General features: G+C 33.4%; 3 protein-coding genes across 8 annotated transcripts in view; 1 reads left to right on the top strand and 2 right to left on the bottom strand.

Moving 5' to 3' along the window:
• The window catches only part of LOC132703243 (death-associated protein kinase related-like), a 188520-nt gene extending 170899 nt beyond the window's left edge, over positions 1-17621 (bottom strand). For all 5 annotated transcript variants that reach the window (XR_009619038.1, XR_009619041.1, XR_009619039.1 and 2 more), the window contains exon 1: positions 17153-17621. Coding sequence is in view for 2 of the 5 variants with exons in the window: in XM_060672388.1 (XP_060528371.1) it covers positions 17153-17274 (122 nt within the window). In the remaining 3 variants the exon portion in view is untranslated. The remainder of the gene's footprint in view (positions 1-17152) is intronic.
• Positions 17622-17854: 233 nt separating this feature from the next.
• LOC132703405 (zinc finger protein 45-like) lies at positions 17855-22657 on the top strand. Of its 2 annotated transcripts, none has more exons than XM_060672647.1 (7): positions 17855-17878; positions 18330-18633; positions 18687-18852; positions 18902-19071; positions 19710-19971; positions 21713-21870; positions 22333-22657. In XM_060672647.1, the coding sequence occupies exons 4-7, from the start codon at positions 18972-18974 to the stop codon at positions 22521-22523; spliced, it is 711 nt and encodes a 236-aa protein (XP_060528630.1). In that variant the 5' UTR covers positions 17855-17878; positions 18330-18633; positions 18687-18852; positions 18902-18971; the 3' UTR covers positions 22524-22657. The 2 variants fall into 2 exon arrangements, with proteins under 2 accessions (XP_060528630.1, XP_060528629.1); XM_060672646.1 differs by lacking the exon at positions 17855-17878 and adding an exon at positions 17939-18280.
• Positions 22658-23121: 464 nt separating this feature from the next.
• On the bottom strand, positions 23122-24334 carry LOC132703407 (HIG1 domain family member 2A, mitochondrial). Its single transcript, XM_060672650.1, has 2 exons — positions 24032-24334; positions 23122-23983 (listed from the first exon to the last, which is right to left on the bottom strand). Exons 1-2 carry the CDS (start codon positions 24177-24179, stop codon positions 23817-23819), a joined length of 315 nt encoding a protein of 104 aa, XP_060528633.1. The 5' UTR covers positions 24180-24334; the 3' UTR covers positions 23122-23816.
• Between the last annotated feature and the right edge of the window lie 175 nt (positions 24335-24509).

A 24509-nucleotide genomic window follows, 5' to 3' on the forward strand; every position in this document is an offset into this window, starting at 1 on the left:
CGATACGCGGGTATTATGGCCCGCGACGCCGTTCAGGAAATTTGATAGAAACACTCGAAGAAACGTTAGAAAAAGTAACCCGGTCAGATATTTCACCAGATATACTTGTTACTCAACTATGTATACAACAATAACGGCCGTCACAACAACGGTGTGCAGGGTATCGAATTTTCGACACTTAAAAATACAGTGTTCACAGCATATACAGGGTGAACTAGAAGTGGGACTGTTTTGAAGAGTTTATAGTTTACAAAAGCGAAGATAATCTATAAGTATAACGTTGCAGTGGAAACGAGGAACAAATATCATTTTTTTAAATGCAGAAATATATATTGTGTATATAAGTATTAGAAAGAAACCATATGCAAAAGTTTTTTAACCTTAATTTTAAGAGAGTAGTATATTATGCAACAAGTGTGATAAACGGAATTTGAGTCACGAGTTTATTTAGCACGAGCGGAACGAGTGTCTAATAATAAACGAGTGACTTAAAAGTTTTACTAAATGTGGAAATGTAAACGGGTATACTATTAGGTATTTTACAGTTTTACACGAAAAAATTCTGGATGAAGTAAAACTTGCTCACTTAATTATATGCATTAACTAACTAACATAAATAACTATCTACAACAAATACAGAAAAACAATTTAAACGGTTTTAGATTGGAGGTGCAGCTATATTCCCTTATTTTCACGTAAAAGTTGATAGTTTAGAAAGTCTAAGTTACAAGCAAGTTTGTTTTTGTGTGTCTCAATGAGCGACTGAAACTAGACTGGAATTAGACTCAAATAATGGCCTACAGTGCACGCGTTGGTTAGCCCCACATAAGATCCGCACTACCCGTTTCTACGAAATTGATATTTCGGGAATTACCTGACAATTTGATTTGATGGGCAATGTGTGAGTAAAAAGGCGCATAATAAGCGCTTTTAAGTGCATCAAGGCTAAGAAACAATTTCAGACCTCTGAATAAAAATATGTGGTTAGAAAGTTTGTTACATTATATGTATAAAGTGAACTATCCACTTCAATGAATTATCTATATTAATACCCAATTTAGTTACCTTTCTGTACTATTGGATTGCTTGAAATTATCATTCTGTCAGTCTTCTCTTTTTTAAGGCAGAATTTGTTTTGAGTTAACAATTCTGCTGTCCTATTTTCAAGGAAGTTTGTTTGTTAAAACACAGTGTAAAACACAAAAGTCAGGATGGAAAAAGTAATACAGATTAATGTCAGAATTTCCCTGACTTGTTGTGCCCTACTGGTTTTCGTCTGCAAGGTATAATTGTAAACGTTTCAGTACTGTCTAAGGAATTGCTGAGCGAGTGAGTGATGGAGTCCCTGGCGCCTCCCTCAAGGCACACGATAATAAGATGACTGAAGTGGACAGCCTAGGCCTAAAGCCAAACTGTTTCGGAAGAAGGTTTGAGACAATACGAGGCTTCGAAGCTACCAATTTTCCAACAATAGGAATTATTGAGATAGGGCGATAGTTATGAATACCCCTTCTTAAATACAGGGAATACGCCGCTGACCTTAAAAGGGTCGGGAAAGTCTCCTTCACAACTGCACGAGTTGATAAGATGGACTAAGGGTAAAAACCACTTGCTCAGCACAACCTTTACTATTTTAGATGGAAAAGACGATGCCAATTTGTAAATAACTAAAACCCCCAAAACTCTCAACAATTCACCTCTAAACTTAATAAATTGTAGTTATAAGACAATTCATACTTTAAGAATCAATTCAGTCATAAACCTAATAGTTAATTACAGTTCCTAAGAAAATTTCATTGCAAGAAGCACCGCCATTTTTGAGATGAAAGCTGATGTAAACTGCAAATTACTTCAAAAGTCCCATGAAAGAAATAATTGTGTTCTCAAAATGACCACTTTTTTCTTAAATTCAATATTTCATAAACTTTTTGATTCATATTATTGAACATACAGTTTCATAAAGGTCAACCCAAAGCAAAACGGATGCGTACATGACAAAAAATGCTAAATTTTAAGGTTGTCTTGGTACTTGCAAGAACCCGACTTTTAGTCACAGCGAAACTCCCGATCCCACAAGTCACGTTCATATTCCTTTAGACTAGCGATTATATGCAACTTTTGAATTCTTAATTTGTAGATATATCGGTTGTAATTATACGGCTTATCTTTATGTCCAACATTTGTTTTCAAACGACGTCATTTATGTTCTGTGGTAATTTGTACCTAAAAGCATTTTTATTAGGCATTTAAAATGCAATCATCCTCGAAAATTTACGGAATATAAATTAAATAGGTAGGGCACTATTTCCACCAACCCATTCCGTAATAATTTGTGATGATATTGCCTAAATAATAACATATAACAAATTATTAATATAATAAAATATGACAAACAAATTAGTCATTTATTGAACATCTTTTTAGCTCAAAAAATAACAAACATATATTTAAATCGAAATCCAAGTACGAAATATACGAAATGTTCTTTAATTGTGTGCCAATACTGAAGGAATAATTTACGAAGATGAAATTATAACCTAATAGTTTGACATTTCCAGTGTTTTATCAAAATACACTCATGAATTTTCCTCTTCAGTATTAGGGAACACCCTGTACAAAGTCAAATTTAAGCATTTAGAGGATATTGTGCCAGCAGTTCAAATTTCTAAACAGAGAAATATTTTATTTACTTCTTTACTCCAAAAAAAAGACTTTATTTAGAAAGTCAAGTGTGGTTTCGCGTCTTGTGAAAGACTGAATGAACGTGTAACGCCCATAGATACTAAAAGTAGACCAGTAAACTAATTCTATCGTAGTTTGCGTTACGAATTTTGCAACGGAAAGGACAGCCGACTTGTGCAAGTCGATAAAATAATAATCCGCGCGCAATTAACTAAATTAAAAATTTGACAAATTCGGTTTACGTAACTTATCCGGACGAACTAATAGAGTAAAAGTAGAACACCAAACAAAAAATACTGAACACAAGATCCAATATTAACAGAACTAATTGTCAAATAGCACTGGCAATATCAAATGCGTTCAATACTCCCTGCTTAGAGCATTATTAACAAAACCTTAACCAAAAACGGCATAATTTTGAGTGTTTTCCCCCATTCGGGGCTGGTCATAAGCCACAGGTATTTTTTATCCCTGTTGTAAATCCGATATTAATAGATTTTGATATCATTTTTGCCTGAGAAAAGCGTAGTCATAAAGCACTTATATTGGAACGCGATGAAATTGTTTGCTGATTCCGAAAAGCAGCATCGAAAGGAGCAACAGAAAAAATAATTGTTATATAATACCAATAAGCATCCATAATGGAAAGAGGGATTTGCAAAAAAAGGGTTTGATAACCTCTCAGTATTACCAAGAGAACAACAATGCGAAGATAAGAAGAAGAAGAAGAAATGATAAACAATCTTCCGGACGATTCAGTAGTAGTTATGGATACCGCAAGCTAACGAATAGAGAAGACTCCAACTTCATCTTGGAGATACAAAGCAATTATCGATTGGTAAAAAAACAACAAAACTATTAGAACATAACCTGAACAATACGGGGCAGAAGATAACCAGAAAATAAAAGTAAACATAAAGAATTTTTATTGTTCGCTCTTCTATCAACCACTGCTACAACATTTGGGCTGAAAGCTTGAGCTGCCACAGAAACTTTTTGTCTTTATCGATGTAATGACAAGTTAACCTTTTACAAAGCTTGTAGTCATCATCCCCACCTTACTCAGTTTCACTTAATGATTGTTTGGTTGTTACTAAACCACATCGATTCTATTGAGGGTTTATTTGTTGTTTAAATGTTCCTTGAGTCGCTCTGTAGTGGACTCAAGGAACACTTAAACAACTCTGTACTCTGTAACTCGAGTAAATAAAAAATGTAATTAAAACCAGCGGAAAATATTAATCTATCTTACAATAAAATAACCAGTTTACGACAACCAAAAAGAAAAATGGGTCTGTCGATTCCACAGGTAATGCACTAGTTAAATTGCAAATCTACGTCATCACATTAACCCAGATCTGCATATTGTGCTTTTAATTTGCATAACGTTAATCAATTTGCAGTGATGACGTTTCGTCTTTCGGATAACCGTCGTCGATTTTATTTTCTTACAGCCGCCACATTGGATTTTTAAACCAATAAATAATTGGTTTCATAGGCACACCTATAATTCAGTATATTAGGGACATCGACCATTTTGGTTAGCAACGATTTTCTAAAAAAGATTTATGTGATTTTTTAATTCTTACGAGATACTCTAACTTGTTTCATTTCCACCATAAATGTTCAAGAACTCTGCAAAATACTCCAAAAATTGAAAATAACTCAAAAATAGTATAAAACAGAAGATAAATCGGTTTGTTTGGAGCCCGAACTTTGACAGGTGAAAAGAATAGGTCCGTCTACGTCACACCAATATTACGTATAGCTCAACGCTTTTGCTTATACTTTGTGCCCGCACACGACGCAAGGTTCTGATTAATTTTCCGCTAGGCGATTAGCAAATTGCCGTCCAACTGTTGCGGGAAGCTAAACCAATCAAATCCGCTTTTCTTATTTATCTTCTCTCTTATCCGACGAATTATCTATGCCCATCTAATAAGGGACGCAATTCGTTCAGATAGACTCCTAATAACATTTCGCGGACAATAGCACAGGTTATTATGGAGTTGCGATCTCGTCGGCATATGATAACTGAGACAGACTAACAAATGGTCTTCGCTATTGTGAAGAAATGCCGGTTGTTTTTATAGATACTTAAAGAATTCTATTAAATTCAAAGTTTTACTAATACATATTATACCTTTGACTACAAAAGGTAAATAAAGGCGGACATCAAATTAAAACATCAAACACGTTGGCTCTTCAAGGCAGGTCCCTCGCCAAGGAAACAATTGGCAACATTTGGCAAAAAAGCGAAGGTGATGGAATAAACAATTGTTTGGACAACTTGGTGCTGTTTTCGAGAATGTCACAAAAATGAGTTTAACTGCTTTCCACAATTTATTAACTAAATTAGCTCCTCATACACCAAAACAAGACAACGAACTATCGCAACAGTGAGATTATTGATGAATTTTAACGTTTTTCGCAAGTGGCGATTCGCACAGGTCATTAATATATATCTGTTTGAGGTATCCCATATGAAGATATCTATAATTATGCCAACAATTTGTGGAGCAATATGGCTTAAATTAAATTGTAGTCACCTTGTAATAAGTTTTGTTGTTAAAAGTTCCTTGTGGATTGGCAGTAACAAACAAACAAATACAAAAACAAGTCCATTTTCCATAAAAATACGTATTGAGTCGAAAAAACACATTATCATCAATTACTCAAATACCTTTTATATGATAAATCATACTGATGTTTTGAAGAATTAATAATCTTTATTAGATGAAACAATAAAAAATAAAACACGTTTCTGTATTTACTTTATTCGTTTTTGAAAAATTAATCAGAAGACGGTTCCAAAATCCAGGAAATTTCAAATCTTCCTCAAAAAATCAATAGCGTACCATGATTTTACCTTATAATTAGATCATTCTTAGCTACATTTTGTTTGAGTAATTAATAAAAATAAAATGACATCATATATCTGGCAGATGAAGCAACTTAAGATATATATTTATATGAAAATACATACTCACTTTTGGCTGCTAAAGATGAATGATGAATTCTGAAACACTCTCTTAAAGTTGGAAAAAGAAGACATGTTAGGTATTTTATAATAAGTAATAATCATAATCACGTGGTACCAAGCAACAATAATTCTGGTGCTAAAAATATCTTAAAGTTAAAACACTTTATTAAAATGGCCACTGCAAAATATTCCAATCTTCCGAGGTCAAATTCTAAACCTTACTTATCAATTTACTGCGTACGATCCGAGATAAAATCTGGCAGTCTTCTAAAACCTTAGCTAAAATCCGAAAAGGAAACTAAGGGACTCAGTTTATTGAAAACACAAATGCAATACAACCAATGAAAATTATAAGCAAAACTCAAAACGAGATCGACGAACTCTTGTTTTAATGTTGACGTATGATATACGTGCGAATCAAGTAATGACACACTTTTGATCGACGTCGAGACGTATAACGTATATCTCTCGTATCTACACGATTAAAATTAATCACATCTCTACGATACCTACCATAAAATTAATGTCAATTGTCAACAACAGAAAACGGAAAATTCTTTGTGATAGATAAATACCGCAGAAGTAATTAATTTCCTTAAAAGATAAAGTGCCGAATGCAGATATTTCGAGAACACTGCACAAGTCCAAAATAGTTCTAATTTTTAACGGGTGCATAATTTTTGTGTTTAAACGTAAAGAACGCGTTTTGATGTTTAATCACATTTTATAAAATATTCTTGCTAAATTTTAGTGTTAAACTTTTAGTACCGTTTCATGAGGCACTTAAAAACTTAAAAAACACTCAATCCTTTAAAAAATGTTACAAAATAATATTGCCACAACCTAAAATGGAATACAGTGCTGCAAAACAGTTGCAATGTTGACAACGGCACATGGTTACTTTGAGCAAAAAAAAATGTTTATAAGGGGTACAAACTCTTCTAAGATGGTCGTGAAGACGTCGATGACGAACCTCGCTCTGGACGCTCCAGCACGTCAATAACTGATGAAAGCTTTGAAGAAGTGAAACAAATGGTTTTGAAAAATGGTCGAATCAATATTAGAGAAGTGGTTGAAATGATCGGCATCTCTATTGGCTCGTGCCATGCAATTCCAAGTTTTGGACATGAAACGTATAGCAGCAAAATTTGTTCCGAAACTGCTGATATGCTCAAAAAGTTCACAACTGGTAATGAATCATGGGTATCTGGTTATAATGTCGAAACCAAAGCCCAGTCGCTCCCAGTTCTTACCACAAGTTAGCACGATGAATAAAGAGTATTACCTTGAAGTTATGCGCCGTTTGCGAGAAGCAATACGAAAAAAACGTTGCATCACGATAATGCACCTGCTCAATCATCGTTGCTTGTACGTCAGTTTTCCGCCAAAAATAAAACCAGAATCATGCCTCAGCCACCATATTCACCGGATACGGCCCCTGCGACCTTTTCCTGTTCTCAAAACTGATGAAACTCATGAAAGGAAAAAAGTTGGCCCAATGTGATATATGAGCACATCAAAATCGAGATCGCGAAACCTACAATAAAATCAAGCCAGCAATTTTACAAACAGTTCACAGCTGCTTCAAACAGATTAACTCAATAAATATATTTTTGAAATGAAAAAAAAAATCAAGCAAAATTAGAAAGGTTTCGCATTTGATTTTTTTTTCGTATCGGTTCAAATAAAAAACAACAAACACCCACTCTCCCAATATGAGAGTGAGTGCAAAGCCAGAAACAGATAAACTCAAAAAATCTGAGAAACTACAAAAATGTTATCCGAATGATCTTAAAACCAACCGCAAAATAGGTATAGTTAGAGACCCAGACGGAAACGTTTTCCCCGTAACTCTTTATCGGTATATTTTTCGCCGAATTGAACGATAAGCGTTCATCGCGCAAACGGAAAAAATTGAATTAACTGTTTATGCAGTCGACAGCGCGTAGCGGATCAACGTTAGCGAATAATCTTTGTGTGTTAATATGGTCTTTACTTGGGGGGTCTATTGAAGTGACAAATCATTGCCCCGCAACTAGGCATCGCCATTAATATGATGAATATGCGTTACGTGACACTACAGAACTTCATTGTAAACAACTTGACATTCTACGGGATCAAAAAGCGCTAAAACAATAATATCTACGACCTCGCCAAAGACTTCGTACGATTCTGTATACAGGGTACTCTCATAAGAGGTCGTTATTTCCGATTAAGGAGCAAAAAATCCCCATCATATAAATGGTCATTCTGGTGAAGATCTGGAGAACTAAATGTTTGTTTTTAATTTGGTAAATGGCCGTGCGCTATGATCTACATTTCCAAAATATTTACCCAGCGTTGCTAATTGTTAGTACGTTTCTATGGTTGACACAACATCACTTTATTAATGACCAACCAATACGTGACTTTGATGGTAAGTCATACAAGATGCCCCCAAAATGTACTTTTCTGAAGAAAAAAAATTAGTAACAGTAACAACCCATTATATAAAAAATAAATTAAATTAAATTAAAAAGTTGAATAATTTGTGTACAAAATCTCCATCTCTGTTTGCTGATGTTTTATTTAATAATTAGAGAGTAAAAGAGGTATTAGTAACGGAATTAGTGGGTATTAGAAGTATTAATAAGGGATTTAATGTGTATTAGAGGAGTATAGTTATTTACAATTGGAAATCTACAGGCGCTACTAGTAATTAGAAGACACTTAAAAAAATTATAGGCGATAGCTAGTAAATTCATCATGCAATTGAGGTCGATGAATTACACAACCGAAGACTGTTGGTAATAAAAGTTCGGTAAAAAAAAATTGGCCATATTATCATCCATTGTTCCCAACGCAAAGGTACACCACGTCTAAGTTGTGGTAACTTTATTGTGAATAAATATTTTAATAGCGATTGTAAATTCAGTGGTTGAAAGAAAATTGCACAAGATTTTATCATTTTTTAAGCGAAGAAGAAATTTACTTTCTCAAAATAACAGACTTTTGATTTTTAATAGTTATAAAGAAAAAACCAAAAAATGACCAATTTCAAGTAATGTTTGCAATTCGATCGGACCATACTGTATATAATTCTATAAACCCACGTTGTTCATTTACTATTTTTAATCGCACATCATAATATATCATTGGCGTCGCCATTTATTGGACGACCTTTCTCGCGTTCTTCACTTCGCCGCAGCCTCCGACTTATGAATCACGTCGTCCGCTTTTTTTTCCTCCTCCCAAAAAATCCTCCGCAGCAGCAGCGTTGAAGTTGAAGACGAATGAATAAAAATTACGGCACCGGCAAAAAACAAACAATGGGTCCGCTCATTTTGAACGTTGGAAGGTTTTTGGTAACGGTCGTTTTTCAAAGTCCGCCACGTTGGACGTTTTACCATAATAAGTTCGTATTTAAAAATAACTTTTCGGACCAACCAAGGTCTTTAACAGATTAAAATACACACTCGCTGGTGGAATAACGAACCAACTGTTACAATTTCGGACCTTGACTGAAATTTTCCTTATTTCGTGACGCGAAAATATGTTTACTATCGGCGGAAAAGATACCTTTTGCATTTTCGAGAATCTCAGGAATCCAGAATTTATAGCACATTACCGAAATCTAACTCTACTATGTAAAACTAACCAAAATAAAAATGCCTTTATTTGGAAACTCCAGGGTTCAATCAATCAAATAATCAACACGCGTAACAATAACAGATAATAATCAGTGTAATTATTGATGAACAGAAGTTTCTACTTCTATACACTACTTTCCTTATATCACTCAACAACAACGGTTTCTAAGAATTTTAAAATGTTCTACCAAAAATATACCAGACATCTCCTCTAAAGAAATCAAGCAGGTTCTCAAAAAGATGAAAAACTTAATATTTTGTTGAGTAAAATTAAGAAACTATTCAACATGTGCCTTCTAAATAACGCAATCATAATTCTACTCTCTGCTGACTAGGAAGGAGGCCTATGTTCGACAAGGGACAAGAGAAGAAGGCTGGTGATGATGATGATTTATTTTGGTTCAAATTCCTGCAAAACTATGTTTCATAATCACTCTTCAATGAATAACATTCTATTCTCTACAGTACGTTATTTGGACTAAAGGCTGGAACTTTGGTCTAGGGATCTCAAAAATAAGAACTTGCCTTGTCGTGTAAGTTGGGACGTAGATATTTAATTAACAAAACACGTTTATCTCATTTGTATCTTAATTTCTACCCCAAAGGATACCTATTTGGTTCAACCAGTGATTAGAGTAGTACATAATAAAAAGCAAAGTTATAACTTACGAAGTACAGTCGTAAAAAAATAGTTCTATTTTGAAAAGATGCCAATAGTGGGTTAAATTCGAAACACCCTGTATAAGGCTCACCATCAAAGTAATGAAAGTTTAAATTAGAATGTTCTGAATCTGAATCGACGGAACTGTGGAAATCCTCGTATTTGCACTTGCCTTAGCGGTTTATTCATTTATAACGTAATAATACCGATTACTATAAGGTAAATAATGCCAGGCAAACATTTCAAAATTCATCATTTATATTTATTGAAATCGCGAGCAAACACTCTGGTGATTTCACTTCTAAATTTAAATTTTATCACATCCAATTAAAATGCGCTATACAACACGATAACCACCTGCAAACAATTTTTAAATACTTACGTTACAAATATTTATGCACTTTAACCCGATGGGTCACATCATTACAATTTTTATAAAACTTTAAAAAAGGCATCGGGCAGTACAGTACAACTTTTGTTTTTGGTTTCATAGAAACAAGTTTCATGACACACTATCTTTCATATCTTATAAATAATTCAAAGTACAATCGAACTTCGACAAGTCGAACTGCGATTTGACACATGAAAATTTCGAGTTATCAAGACTTCGAGTTATCAAGACTTCGAGTTATCAATAAAAACTACAAATGCATGTACTTTTTTGTGAATGAACGTTTATTCATTCATTTTTAAAAATGGGTTATACGTTACATAAATGCCCTAATATCTATGATTTTTGAACAAAAAACGAAAATTATGAAATAGTAGTACATATGTATGTATGTATTTACATAATATATATGTACCCAGTATATATAAACATAGTATGTATGCACATACACATACATATGTATATACATATTAAAGTTTACTGTTTCACTGGAAAAAAGTCAGTTATTTGTGACTGACGACCGGATTTCTTATTTTGGTTTTCAACAAAAGCTTCAATTTTATTTAAACAATCATAGAGGAAATCGGTTGTGTATTCACTGGTTTTCAAATAGGAACGCAAGGCAATCAACGAATTTTCAATCAATTCATTTGAAGGTGGTTGCTGAGAATCATCTTCCAATTCCTCCTCCATCGTGTCACTTTCGCAGTCATCTTCGATGTTTAACTGTACCGGTTCGGATCTGCAGGACTCGATAATATCTTCATCAGTAGGAAACTCTGAAGTAACAATATCCTCATCCACATGTATAAAATCGTTGATGGTTCTACCTTCTGCTATACCTCTAAGGTTTGTCCAAGCTTTAAACTCAATTTCTATTTGGATTTCGTCTTCACTCTTTTCTTTCAGGCGTTCACTTAGGAAAATCTCATCTTCTTCTTTCCATTCAGAATACTGACCAAAACCGGCTTTGTTTCAGGCTTAACGTCGATATTCCATGCCGTAGTTACGTCGTCAACACAATCCATTAGTGTAATGTTATTGTTTTTGTTTTCTTCGAAACGTTCCATTGCGGTGATGACTGAATGTTTCTTTTTCGAAATTGTAGACACTTTACTCGCCGAAATCCCACACTTCACAGCTACATCTTTATTTTTTGAGCCACTTTCCACTTCCTTTATAACCTTGAATTTTTGATCAACAGACAAAGCTTTTAAAGTACGTTTTGATGACATATCAACAAATGCAAAAATCCAAAAATGTCTTTAATATAATGTGTAAATTGAATAGGGACAGTATTTTTCACTTAATATTAACTAGTAAGTCATACAAGTGAACTTAGCAAGCACAGAAACTGAACTGCTTAACGTTAACGTTAAAAAGACAGGTTAGGGGGTTCCCCGAGAAAATTCGACTTTCCGAAGTTGGCACCAAATGTTTCGTTTGAGTTATCAAGATATTCCAGTAATCGAATTTCGAGTAATCAAGACGAACTAACACGCATTTCCTACTTTTGACGCTATTGCCAACCAATTTGGTTCGACTTATCAAAAATTCGAGTTATCGAAGTTCGACTGTATTTGAACTTTCAAGCAAAACATTCACTCTTGATAGTTTTTCTAAAAAACTTGATTGATTTCAAACTTACATTACGGCGTGTAAACTGGCCCCGAAGATTATAAATATATTGATGTCAATTAGGGTTTTAAATAAAATTAATAAACACAGACCATCTTAAATTATAATTATAACAATGTATCTGGAATTAACTAAAGTTTTTAAATTAAAGTTATATGAGCAAAAACTGATACAATCTGTATAATTCAATCCCATGGGTCTTATTCTTATAATTTTAATAATTTAAAAAAGGCAGCGGCTGGTAAGACGAACTGGTTATCGAAAATAAAGAAATCATTCTGACTGTAAATGATTCACTACATAGCAAAAATATATACACAATACACAGAACGGGGCCTTTGTGTAGTTTCCCACCGCAAGCTATGTAAATCAATGTTTAAACAGCGGTACTGTACTGTAACTTTTTATAATGTGTTAATATCTTTCACCCATTTTGGGAATATTGTATGTCACGACTTAAAAGGCGATGAAAGAAATATTTTAACAGTATATACACAAAGGAGGCAGAGCACTCACGTAGAAAATATCTGAAAACGATTCTCGTCTAGATATTCTCTGGAAAATTTAGTCTGCAGTAATATCTACGTCATCAGGGTTTTAGTATGTCGAACGAAAACCATATAATCGCTAATCCATCTTCTGAAAAATGTATGAAAAAAGATAAATGGGTCACGAATCTTGTTAAATATTCCCAAACAAGTTTTCTGTAAAGTAATGTTATGATTTTTTTGGGTTTAATTTAATCTAATTTCAACACCCCCATAAGAGTTTATTTATTTTATGGTAAATACTTTCTAGAAAATCATCATTTAAGTATTTTAAACACTTTTAAAAACTACAGGGTGATACTAAGGCAAGGTAAAGGCTTTTTTTATAACCCCCCACCCCGCTTAAATTTTATCCTCAGAAAGAACAAATTTTACTGGACGACATTAAAGGGGTACTACGAACAGGTTTGTTGGGAAGGGGAAAAGAAGCCTCTACTCGCAAAAATGTAAAAATGCTTAAAACGCTTCAAATGACAATCTTCTGGGGATCATTTATATGTAAGTGAGCCAGATTAATAGAAAAAGATAACCAAAGGTTGACCCCCTGTTAATATAAACGTTTTTGCTTAAAACCACCGTCGTCCACATAAGTCTGTGCCTTGAAACCTGAAATATCCAGTATCATGCATTTTGCTCACAAAATGTTTTAAAAACTCAATGAACTAACTGTGACGAGCCATAATACGGCCCTAATTTTTTTTACTAGCGTTGAATACTTTCAAACGACCACCGACTCAACGGGCGGAACACGAATAATTCGTGATACACGTTTATGAATTGTGAAAATGTCCTACAAACCTTTAACGTAAAGCCTTCTAAACTGGTTTTAGCGTCGCAAATGCATACCCACAATTAATTAAACGGTGAATGATATTTCAGGCTCGATTTCACGTCGCGATCAAAATTAAACGCGGCGATTTTGCGACGCACAGTGGATCGACGGAAATTGAGGAAATTTTCAACATTTAACTTTGAAACTTTCAAGTTGTACATATTAAAATGATTTTTATTAAAATACATAAAAACACGACTTAATGTCACAAAATCTCATACACGCATAGAAATAACCTGAATAACTTTTATAAAATCAAACTGCGTGATTCATAAGTCGTAAGTCATTAAAAAAAACACTATTATGCAAATAGCTACTAGAGATATATAGAGGCCCTGAATATGCTAGCTGATACTACAGGAACTTATGCTGCAACTCTCAAAAATTTTTGAAAACAAACACATCGGGAAAAAGCGAAGGAACAAAAACTGAATCCAATAGGGGCGCATCAAAGATGAAATTGATCCTCGCACACCCAGCCTTCCAGCCAAAAGGAACGTAGTGTCACCCGTTTTCCACGTTCCCACTTCTTCAGATAATGTTTATCCATATTTATAATCTATAAAAAGAAACAGACAAACAAAACTAACCAAAAGGCCAAAAAGCAGAAGAAACGACTAAATTCAAAATATGTAAACAACATACTTAGCTATAAAATTGGGAAGGTTAAATGGGTCGAACAAATTTTATTGAAAACCCCGTTAAACCCTTAAATGAATTATTTGCTTCGTAATACGACTAATACTGAAATGCTAAACATATAGCACGTAACAAGTAAACTTTAGTCACGTAGGAAAACATTCTTCGTTGGTTCGAAAATCAACTGTTGAAGAACTTGACTCGAGACTTGAGTGAGCCATGTATCAATGCTCCTTAGCATTGCACGTTATTGAAACAAGGCTGAAATTCAGAATTGATTAACCAAACAAAAACTTGGGTATCCGAACATAGCATCGAAATCTGAACTTCTAACCTTGGTGACAGGGTAACAAAAATTGTATGCATTCTATAAAGCAACAAAGAAGTAGGTGGTAGATGACACCGAGCGAAAGATTCATTCAAAAATGTGGGAAAAGATACTGGAAACTCTTACCCTTGAAATGGGGATAAACACATTACACACATGACGAATGACATAACAGGGAACAAACAACGCACAGGCAGGAGATTCTTCCACTCATGTTGTCGACGACTCTAGTGATTCTAGTCATATCAGTAAGAATAATAAATAAAAATATTCTACATATATTCATAATACCTAATTATTAATATTTAAGAGGTTTGAATGTTATGGTTAGATCTTTTTAATATGAGCGATAAATGAACAAATAAAATCAAGTTCTGGGTAAATACCTTTAAAATTAAGCATTGAAATATTGTTTATATTTTAATTAAAGAAAAATATGTAATGACGTTTATTTGGTATCAGCTATATATTTGCACTACCATTTTGGATCCAAGTTAACAAGGGACAGTAGCTTGGACAGTGCAAATGTTGCAACATCACTAAATCTATATGCAGTTACATCAGTGTTATCATTCACAGTTCCCTAAAAGCTTTTAATTACGTACCAGCAATACCAGCAAAGATGATTGTGGACGTGAAAAATTATCAAACGGTCTTTACAGAAAAAAAAATGGCAGCAACTTTCTATAGGCATTTTATCCGTGGCTCTTTCGAATGTAACGACATTGGTGATTTTTATACTCGATTTTACGTCACCGATAGTATAAATCGGCACCGTCGCGAGCGTGCTTGTTTTTGGGTTAATCCGTAACGCGACAGAGTAGCGATTACGCATCGGAGATGCGAGTTTGCGGCTGTTGGACCGGCATGCGATTGACCGTTTCTCGAAAAACGAATACTTAGCCTACTTTCTCTGCCGAGATCGCTCAACCTCAGCCGTCGGATTAAAACTTTGTGCTGTACGCGAATATCAATTTGAAAGCATGCCTTCAGAGCGCCGACACTGCCTAGACTGTACATTTTTCTCGGATAGTTCGCCGCTTCCGCTGCAAATTCTCACGCAGTAAGGCGAGTCTAGCGCATGAGTGCCATAGTACTCATTTTTGTTTTTTAATGGTGCTGATCGCTTATAAGACCATAAATGAACCATCGTTTTTTTACTGGTCGGGAGTTCGAATTCAATTCTTCCAAAAGCTAACCCGAAGAAACTTTCAACGTAACAATTTAAGCACGATATACGAGTTTATTTCAATTTTCGGTTTTTTAAGTTATTCATTTTTTTCGTTTTTAAATTTCCTATTTCCTTCTACCGCGTATTCGCCCATCGTTTCTTTTTCGTTAGTTTTTGTAATGTTTACTAATCACTGCTTAGGAAGAAACCACGATGCTGGGTTATTTATTTTATAGTTTAAAAAATACATCCAATATGCACTTCTGCACTTCACACCATGTCAACTTTTGATTGAGCAATATTTTGTGATCCCTGTCTTTCGTTGCCACGGTGGATTCTTGGATCCTAACTTTTTTAAAATTTTCACTGGGCAATAATCTGACGTTTAATTTATTCTCCTAGGACCTACCTACCTCTAGAATATTTCTGAAGTTACCTTTTTTTTTTTAAACTCACTTTCAAAATAAAGACAAACATTTACCCAACCATATTATATGTATTTGAATCCTTTCAAATTTCAAATTCTGGGCAACTATAAATTAAAGTTTTATTATTTATTAAAGTACCTAAAACGTAACTGGCGACGGTGCTTAATAAATCTAACGCTTTAAATTAATATTCTGCGGGACACGCCTAATGAGTGCATAGTTTCACCAAATATTCTCATAAGAAACACTTAGTCGGCAAAATGAATAGCACCATAAACCCCTTAGCTCGTGTGCAAAATATGACCCCAATTTTATTTAGGTACTGCTGAAAATATTTTCGGGAGTCCTTTTTACAGGGAAAAGGCATTTTCACACACATATTTATTAACCAAACCAATTGCTGCATACCTAGATGAAACTTTGAATATTAAACATAAATTCCTTACACCAAAAAATTTGGTTGTGATTTAACTTCCAAACTAACCAATATATAGCATTGTAGGTAATTACAGCTCGCATAGACATAGGTATTTGTATTTTCAATGCTTTGCTTAAATTCTATAATTTTCTTAGTGACAAGTTACTTTAATCACTTTTTAACCGACTGGTAGTACTATGGCTTATATTAACTCAATTAAATAAACGTAGCTATGTAGAGTAAAAAAAATAGAGTTCGAAAGTAATAAAAGATTGAAGTAAAATTTAAAAAAAAATCAACATCCTAGTTTGGGTTTCCAAAACTCTAGGTAGGTACATCCTACGTCTAAAATCAAAATGCAAAAAACAATAATAAGAGGTAACGCTAAAGCTAAAAGTACGTTGCAAACACGCTAAGTAATTAATATGCAAAAAGTTGGGTGGCGCCCATTTACCTGCGAAAATACCTTAAATTTGATCTTAGTAGTTCTTATTCCCTCCGACCCAAGCAATTTAGGAAACCTGAATAACTAAAGAAACCTTTAGAAATACTCGATTGACTTCGCCAACTATGAGGACAATTTACCGTCTAATTCTTTGATAAATTTGATATCAAATTAATATTTTATAGGTGGTTTAACGCAACTTAAAAAATCCTTGATAACATAACATGTTTCCATAAACGAATTTCGCAAATAAATTAACTACTTATCTTGATAACATATAATACAAGTACATGCATAATATTCCAGATAAATCCTAACGTTTTAAAATTAATACGAAATCCAAATAAAAGTCCACATACCTGCCAAGCGGAGTTTTATCTACGTCATATACTGCCAAGATTGATTCCTTTTGAACTACGGTGCCCAAGACACCTTCTTCTAACTGTAGGAGACCGTCACGTGAAGTCGTATATCCCAACATATTGCCAATGTCACTAATTTATTGCAAATAAATAATCACAGTACAAAACAATAAACAATTTGACAGTCTCGTTGAATTTCCAACAACCGTTTCTACCTGTTCCTAATTCGGCCAAACAGCTGCCGACTCTGCGAAGGTTATGTTTGCTTTGCTTTCAAATTAACGTTTTTTTTTTCAAAATCTGGTTTTCGGCAGAAAAAAATAAGACATAATGGAGAATATAACAGAAAAGTTACATACTCGCATAAATATACGCGCACTACTTATTGGAAATGCACAGAAATAAAAGAAAAAACAAAACTATAAACACAATCAAGCCATACGATCCGAAGCGCTTGCTATGCCCTTGCCCACATGGAACTAACTGACAAGAAACATGAAAATTTCACATGCGTTCTCCACCTCTCGACTTGGACGATATTGGCAACAATCAGTGCGACATCTTCTGATCAAATGTGAATGCAAAATTGTTGAAATCAAGTTTTTGGCACGAAGGGCGCTAGATGTCAGTAGTGCGGTAATTGATATTTTATTAAATTTCTCATTTTATTTATTCAATGATAAGTCGTATTAAAGTTTTAGCGACATAAAATTACCAAAGCATGTATGTTCGATATTTTTGTTTTTATAAATTTACACACACATGTAGAGAGCAGGTTGCGACAGTAAAAAACGCGAAATAAAAATTTATAATCTATTTTTAATACGCATGAGCATATACTACATTTTTCTCCTTTCCAGAAACAATGAATGAAAGATTGGGAATATTTCAGGCACAGCATATTATTCCATTATCTATGAAGTTAACCTCGAATATTTTAAATTTAAAAAAGAGTTCTTGTAAATAAACTAAAAAGAACTTTAAGAATTGGCCAAAATGTACAGTCCTCCGTCGCAATTAATTTTTCACAAAATTTGCCGAATTTGTCTTAACGAATCAAAAGAGTTGTTAAACATCTTTTCTACAAATTGTAGGAATTTTATCCAGCAACTTTCTTCAGTCCAAGTAAAGTTATCGTGTTGCGCTTTGGATTAATTATTGTAGATTGTTTCAGATCCATGTGAACGACCATCTACCACAAAACATATGCAATAGCTGTGTAGGTAAACTAAATGAGTTGATAGAATTTAAAGAACAAATTGAAAATAGTGATCGAGTGCTTCTTGAAGTATTAAGCATCTCACAATCAGAGGTAGGAAAAGAACCTAATAATTGTGAATTGGACACAATTCTAAGCAAAAAGGATTCAAGTAACCATGAATTATTTGCCAAAGAATCTAATAATTGTGAATTGGACACAATACTAAGCAAAAAGGATTCAAGTGACCATGAATTATTTGCCCAATCAACTTCAAAAGGTAGCACTAATTACTTATTAGCAAATATTTTTTTTATAAACATCATTTAAAAGTTTTTTGTAGTATATGCAGCTTGAGTTTTGTTGATAATCAGCTGCAAGAAGCACATAATGACACATTTCATCCCAAAGATGATTTACATTTTTGTCACATTTGCACCAAAAATGTTAGTAAGGAATATAAGAAAAATTCTCTAAAAAGACATTTATATAGTCATAGGTAAATGTGAGAACCGACATTAAGTTGGCAATAATGTAGCAAATTTTAGAAAGGAAGTCAAATACTCTTGTGATGTGTGCGGGAAAATCTGTAAAAGTCTGTTTGATCAGAAACTGCATATGAGACAACATAAAGGGGTAGAACCAGCCATTTGTAATATTTGCATGAAGTCCTTTGCAACCCCTAGATATCTTAGAAAACATATGATTATACATAAGTGTAAGTTAAGTTCAAATTTCAATTTAATTAGGGATTACAGTACCTGTAACCGTTTCCATATATGTTATATAATGTACCATGTAAAAGTGCTGAAGGTTTTTGCTTAATTCAAAAAATTAATACGTGGAGACAGTTCTGGACCAGTTCTAAGTAAAGCATATTATCGAACATCCAGCCTAGAGATGGTGCATGGTTTTTTAAACACTTTCCATAATTTAGAGTATGTTTGTAAGTTTTAATGAATTTTTAGTTTGTATAAGAACATGTAGTTCAAAACCAGCATCCAAATCCAAGTGTGTTCGTTTTTGTAAAAATTAATTTATAAGAAGCTCCATTTAATTTTGTATAAAGGCTCCTCGTTTATTGTTGAACTTTTTATTTAAGAATTGCAAAAAAGGATTTTTCTTATTTTAATTACATTCTTCAATGCTGATGGCATCGCAATTCTGCCATTTAATATTGGTTTGGGAAATGACAGAAATGACTGACTCACTCAAACTATACTACACTTTTATAAACTTGTTGCATAATATACAAAAATGATTGGAAGTACCAAATTTAGAAATTTTCACAAGTTGAGAATGTGATATACTGTATAATTCAAGCAAGGGAATTTCGCATCAGTTTTTTTTTTGCAGCTGAAAAACCACATACTTGCAAAATATGCGATAAATCTTTTGCTCGAAAATTCAGTTTGAGAATTCATCTCAGAAGCCATACAATGGAGAAAAAGTACATGTGTACCGACTGTGGCAAAACATTCCGATATAGCCACAATTTGACCATCCACTGTCGCCAACATTCGGGAGAAAAACCCTACAAGTGTAAGATCTGCAGCAACGCATTCCACTCCAGTTCAATTTTAAGAGCTCACATGCTAATACATACGGATCATAAAAAGTAAGCATACTTTTGCTTGATGGTTGTAATGTAAATAAAGTAAAAAATATCCTCATAACCTTGATAATTGTGTAGGTTGGTAGAACAGGAAATTACAATGTCACCAAATGTATTATTAACATTTACACTAATTTAACATTCATATTGAAAAGTGAATCCAGATTTACATGCAGTTCCACTAAAGAACATTAACATTAAAAAGTCAGTCAACTTTTTACTTTATGCGCATGTGCATCACGAATATCAGTTTTGTCAGTTATGTTTCAAACTCTACTTACTTACATGACCGTCAGAATTGACAAACGTCAAAGTTCAAAACGTGGGAAATATCTCCAAAAACATCCGATTGATTGCTCCCAAACCCGTGCGGTAAAATCCCGGAAATGTCCGAAGTGCCTCGGATCCGCGAGAAACGAAACTGACTGGTAAAGTGCACGCTAGATCGGTGTGTAATTAGGTATTTTACATAGGGGAGAAGAAAAAATATTTTTTCCATTATTTGCTATTGTCTGTTAAGTAATTAATTTTTAATTATTGCACTTAATGCCACCGCCTACCGTTGTTTTCCCAATTTTAATGTTGAATTAATTAGTGCTAAATTTATTTTAATTTTTGTTAAATTTTTTTATTTTAATTTCCTTGATGGACGTATTTAGGATGAATATACTAGTTATTATTACTAACATCATAAAAATAAATTTTACCGTTAGGTTGGAATAATTGAAATACCATCAAATTATCTAACAAAAAAATGAAAATTAAAAATGAAATACATAAAAGGTTAAAAAAGCATAGTTTTTCAGGCACTTTAATATGATATCCTGTATGAAAATAATAAACAAATTGTTGGTTATTTTAATCCTTATGATATAGGAAATATGTTCTAATAATTATTGTTATCAAAAAAATTATTTTTTTAAACTTTTATTTTTATCACTTCGCTTTAACTTGATGAACAAATTAAGGGACGAGTAGAATTCGTAGTTAGCATGATGAAAAGGAATTGCGAAACATTGAGGTATTACGGCTTGTATAACCCATGTGAGCTAGCCAAAAACAAGTACCATTCAAAATTTTCAGTAGAGTTAGTACATCAAGATGAAACGTTTGAACGAAGAGAATCAATTTGATATGCGCAGCTAATTGCATTATAATTGATATGATAACAAAAAAAAACGCTCTCTGAACAGTTTCAATATTACTTATATAACACACATTGTATGTGAATGTATGTAGTACTTATATAACACACACTGATACTCAATTCCAGAGCCTACTGAATCGTCAAATAGCTCGAAGCAAATCGGAGTTAGTTAATTACTGTTGTCTATTATAAAACCCAGGTTTCGCATTGCTCTATTTATAATTATATGGTAATAGTCTACAAAAGTTAGTTTACACTCATTGGGATATTTGAGAAAGAAATCAACAGATTAAATGTTCTAAGAAGGGGAAGTTTTATTCAAACTTGCTGGTAGTAGCCTACACAAATAAAGTAATTAATGTTGCAGTCAACAAGAAGACCCTTCTTTTTTAGCTGAATCTGTGACTCCTCATTACCAGTAAAAGTTTTGATTAGATGACCCAGGCAGCCTGTAAACAAAACTCCAAGAAATTTATAGGTCAATTTTTTTCAATACTTGGTTTAGGCGTTGTTGCAAGTGCATTTATGCACAGGTGGAATTGTCGACCAAAGAAATAAATGGTAGCTAAAGTAAGAATAATGGGATACAATTTTCAGGTTCATTTGCAATGCATGTGGCAAAAAGTTTAAACGATCCGGCGACGTAAAGATACACATGAGAAGTCATACAGGGGAGAAGCCCTATGCGTGTACCATATGTTTAAACAGATACAAAATGGCTTCACACCTAACGGATCATATGAAAACTCATAAAGGTGTGTATGAATAGCAATATACAATGCAATATAATGAGTCAATGGTGAACTGAGTATACAATAATAATGTTGATAATCGATAATCTCAATGGGATTGATTTTTGTTCCAGGAGCCTAATTCCCCTAGTTACTTTATGTATAGCAACTGGACATTTTATTATGTATTTCTTTGTGATTTAATTTTTAATTTGACAAATTACTTAGCGCGAATATGGGTATTTGTAGTTATTTTTTAAAAGTAAGCCATAAAATAACCAAAACCAAGTGGGGTTGAGTAAAAACACTGGCAGTAATTTTAAAAAGTTTAATTACAAGAGAAATTTCTGAATTTTTTCCTGCATAATCAGAACTTTCCAAAAACTGGCATCTGCAAAATTTGATCAAAAACTATACATACGGTTACTTTTTACTTGTAGTTATAAAAATATGAGAATCAAAACCTAATGAAATTTTGATTTTCAGGTGAAAAAGATCACAAATGTGGTGACTGTGGCAAGGCATTTTATGATCAGAAAACTTTAAACATTCATAGAAAATGCCACAGTGGAGAAAGGTCCTTCATTTGCGATTTATGTGGTAAATCATTTATACATCAAAGCTCGCTTAGTGCACATGTTAAAAGAACACATAAATCAGAAACTCTGAGACACTGACTATATATATTTCTTATTTGATTATTAATAAAATCTAAAACTAGGTATATGATTATTATTGAAATTGGAAATTTTAATTCCCTCACTATGTTCGGGGAAAACCTTATACCAAAGTACTGAAGTGGTAAACACGTTCACCATTCCCAGGAGCACCAATTTGTTAAATAAGGCAATAAAGAAAAGAAATCCAAATAGTACAGTATCTGGAATAAACAATAAGGAACAATAAAAAAAAATGTTAATGGTTTTCTTTTTTACAAAAAGGATACGAAACATGAGCCGTTCCCATTTTTCCACCATAAACAATTCCGTGACTAGCAAATACCTGAAATACCAATAATCTAAGAATCTTGCGATAGAATTGAGCATTTTAGTATGGACTATTCTCAAGCTGTGACGAATGTTCTTTGAAATTCTTATTTAATACTCAAATGAACACTTTGACCCTAATTAACTAAATAGTCGCTTAATTTAACTACTACGACGTACTAAGTTACTAACTTCAAGTTAGTAACTTATCGATCCTCTCGCATTCTTAGCTTTTGCGACCACGATATAGCCAACATTGTGTGGGTCGTTCGCCCAACTTCATTTTTCTATACAAGGTAAGGAGTTCATTGAATGCAAGTCACAACGTCGATCTCGTTCTACGGACATCATAAAAGGCGACAGACATCAAATAAATTCGAAGCCTACTACTCATAAAATTTAATAAATTAAATCAAGCACTTTTTGAAACTATTTTATTATGGTGTCGTAAACCCGTTTCTCACTTGGCAACTTTTCACTGTTGCAATTTCAATATTTTCCATCAGCTGTTGCAATTTTATTACATTGCAAGTATTTGGTTAAATTGGTGAACGCATTTTTTTTTAATTGCAGGTCCTGAACATTCAGCAATGTCACTAGAATACATAATACAGCTAATTTTAGAATTTTTCTGTTTTTGAGATTATATTTCTAATCACCTTAATCAAATCATAAATCCAAAAGAATAAAAAAATGATTGTTTTATTTAAAATTGAATAGTATGCCCCAATTCCTTTGTAATGAAGGAATGTGAAACAACTAGGAACAGTAAAATTGCCAAGTAAAAAAGGAGCTTTCCTTATAGCAAGTCCTGATATACTTTTGTTTGTACTTCATTTCAATTTTCATTTTAATTAACATACATGAAAACGCTTAATGGAGTTCTCAATTTTTTATGCACAGGTTCCTAGCATAATCAAAAGTTATATTTACATTTAAGCATATTGTACTTGCTAAGTCAACAAAGTGAACTGCTCAATAAAGTTATTTTGCAATGCCTTTGGCGCCCATGAGTATTCCAAAAACCAAAGCAGCAACTGTAAAACCTTGGGCTACAATTCGAGTTCTCATCATATACTGTGACAGCTTTCTTCTACCTGTTCGAAAGCTCCAAAGTCCAACAGAAAGAGCAGTCGCAGTTGCTAATGCGCCTGTAAAATTATTAATGCATCAACTGCGCTGAGCCCTCTGGCTCCTACCTATTGGTATAAAAGGTTCCTCAGAAAACTTTCTGCGGAATTTTTCTGCAGCAGTTTCAATAGTTTTCCCTTCATCCATTTCATTTCGCAAACTTATCCAGTCATATTTACTTAAATCCTCTTTGGTACTTTTTTTATTTGAATCCATTTCACAAAAAAAATTTCAGGTTTGAGATTGAGGTTAATTTTACAGGTCAAAAGACTTAGAGCAAATTTGGTGGGTTACGAATAGCATAAAAGGAAGAGAGAAAAAAATCGCTAAAAACTTGCAATACTTTAAGAACAATTTGGAATTATCACTCAATATTGGGACGTAAACAGTATGCAACATAGTAAAATTTGTCTGAGTTAAGATCAGAAATTTGTATTATGATAAAACTATTTCTTTTTATTAATTGTCTCATGTTGAATGAAAGTAGAGTTTATCTGTGATGATTGCCACACAGTTTGCATCTTGAATCAGCAACGACCTTTTTTA

Source organism: Cylas formicarius, unplaced genomic scaffold (genome assembly GCF_029955315.1).
Source record: "Cylas formicarius isolate icCylForm1 unplaced genomic scaffold, icCylForm1.1 PGA_scaffold_6__28_contigs__length_40554024, whole genome shotgun sequence".
Classification (NCBI taxonomy): domain Eukaryota; kingdom Metazoa; phylum Arthropoda; class Insecta; order Coleoptera; family Brentidae; genus Cylas; species Cylas formicarius.

Excerpts from the sequence above, each read along its gene's own strand:
- LOC132703405 (XM_060672646.1), top strand. The coding sequence starts at position 18,152 with ATGTACAGTCCTCCGTCGCAATTAATTTTTCACAAAATTTGCCGAATT. Across the intron at positions 18,634-18,686 it reads TGCCCAATCAACTTCAAAAG|TTTTTTGTAGTATATGCAGC; the intron begins GTAGCACTAATT and ends ATCATTTAAAAG. Across the intron at positions 19,072-19,709 it reads ACATATGATTATACATAAGT|CTGAAAAACCACATACTTGC; the intron begins GTAAGTTAAGTT and ends TTTTTTTTGCAG.
- LOC132703407 (XM_060672650.1), bottom strand. The coding sequence starts at position 24,179 with ATGGATTCAAATAAAAAAAGTACCAAAGAGGATTTAAGTAAATATGAC. Across the intron at positions 23,984-24,031 it reads GGAACCTTTTATACCAATAG|GCGCATTAGCAACTGCGACT; the intron begins GTAGGAGCCAGA and ends ATAATTTTACAG.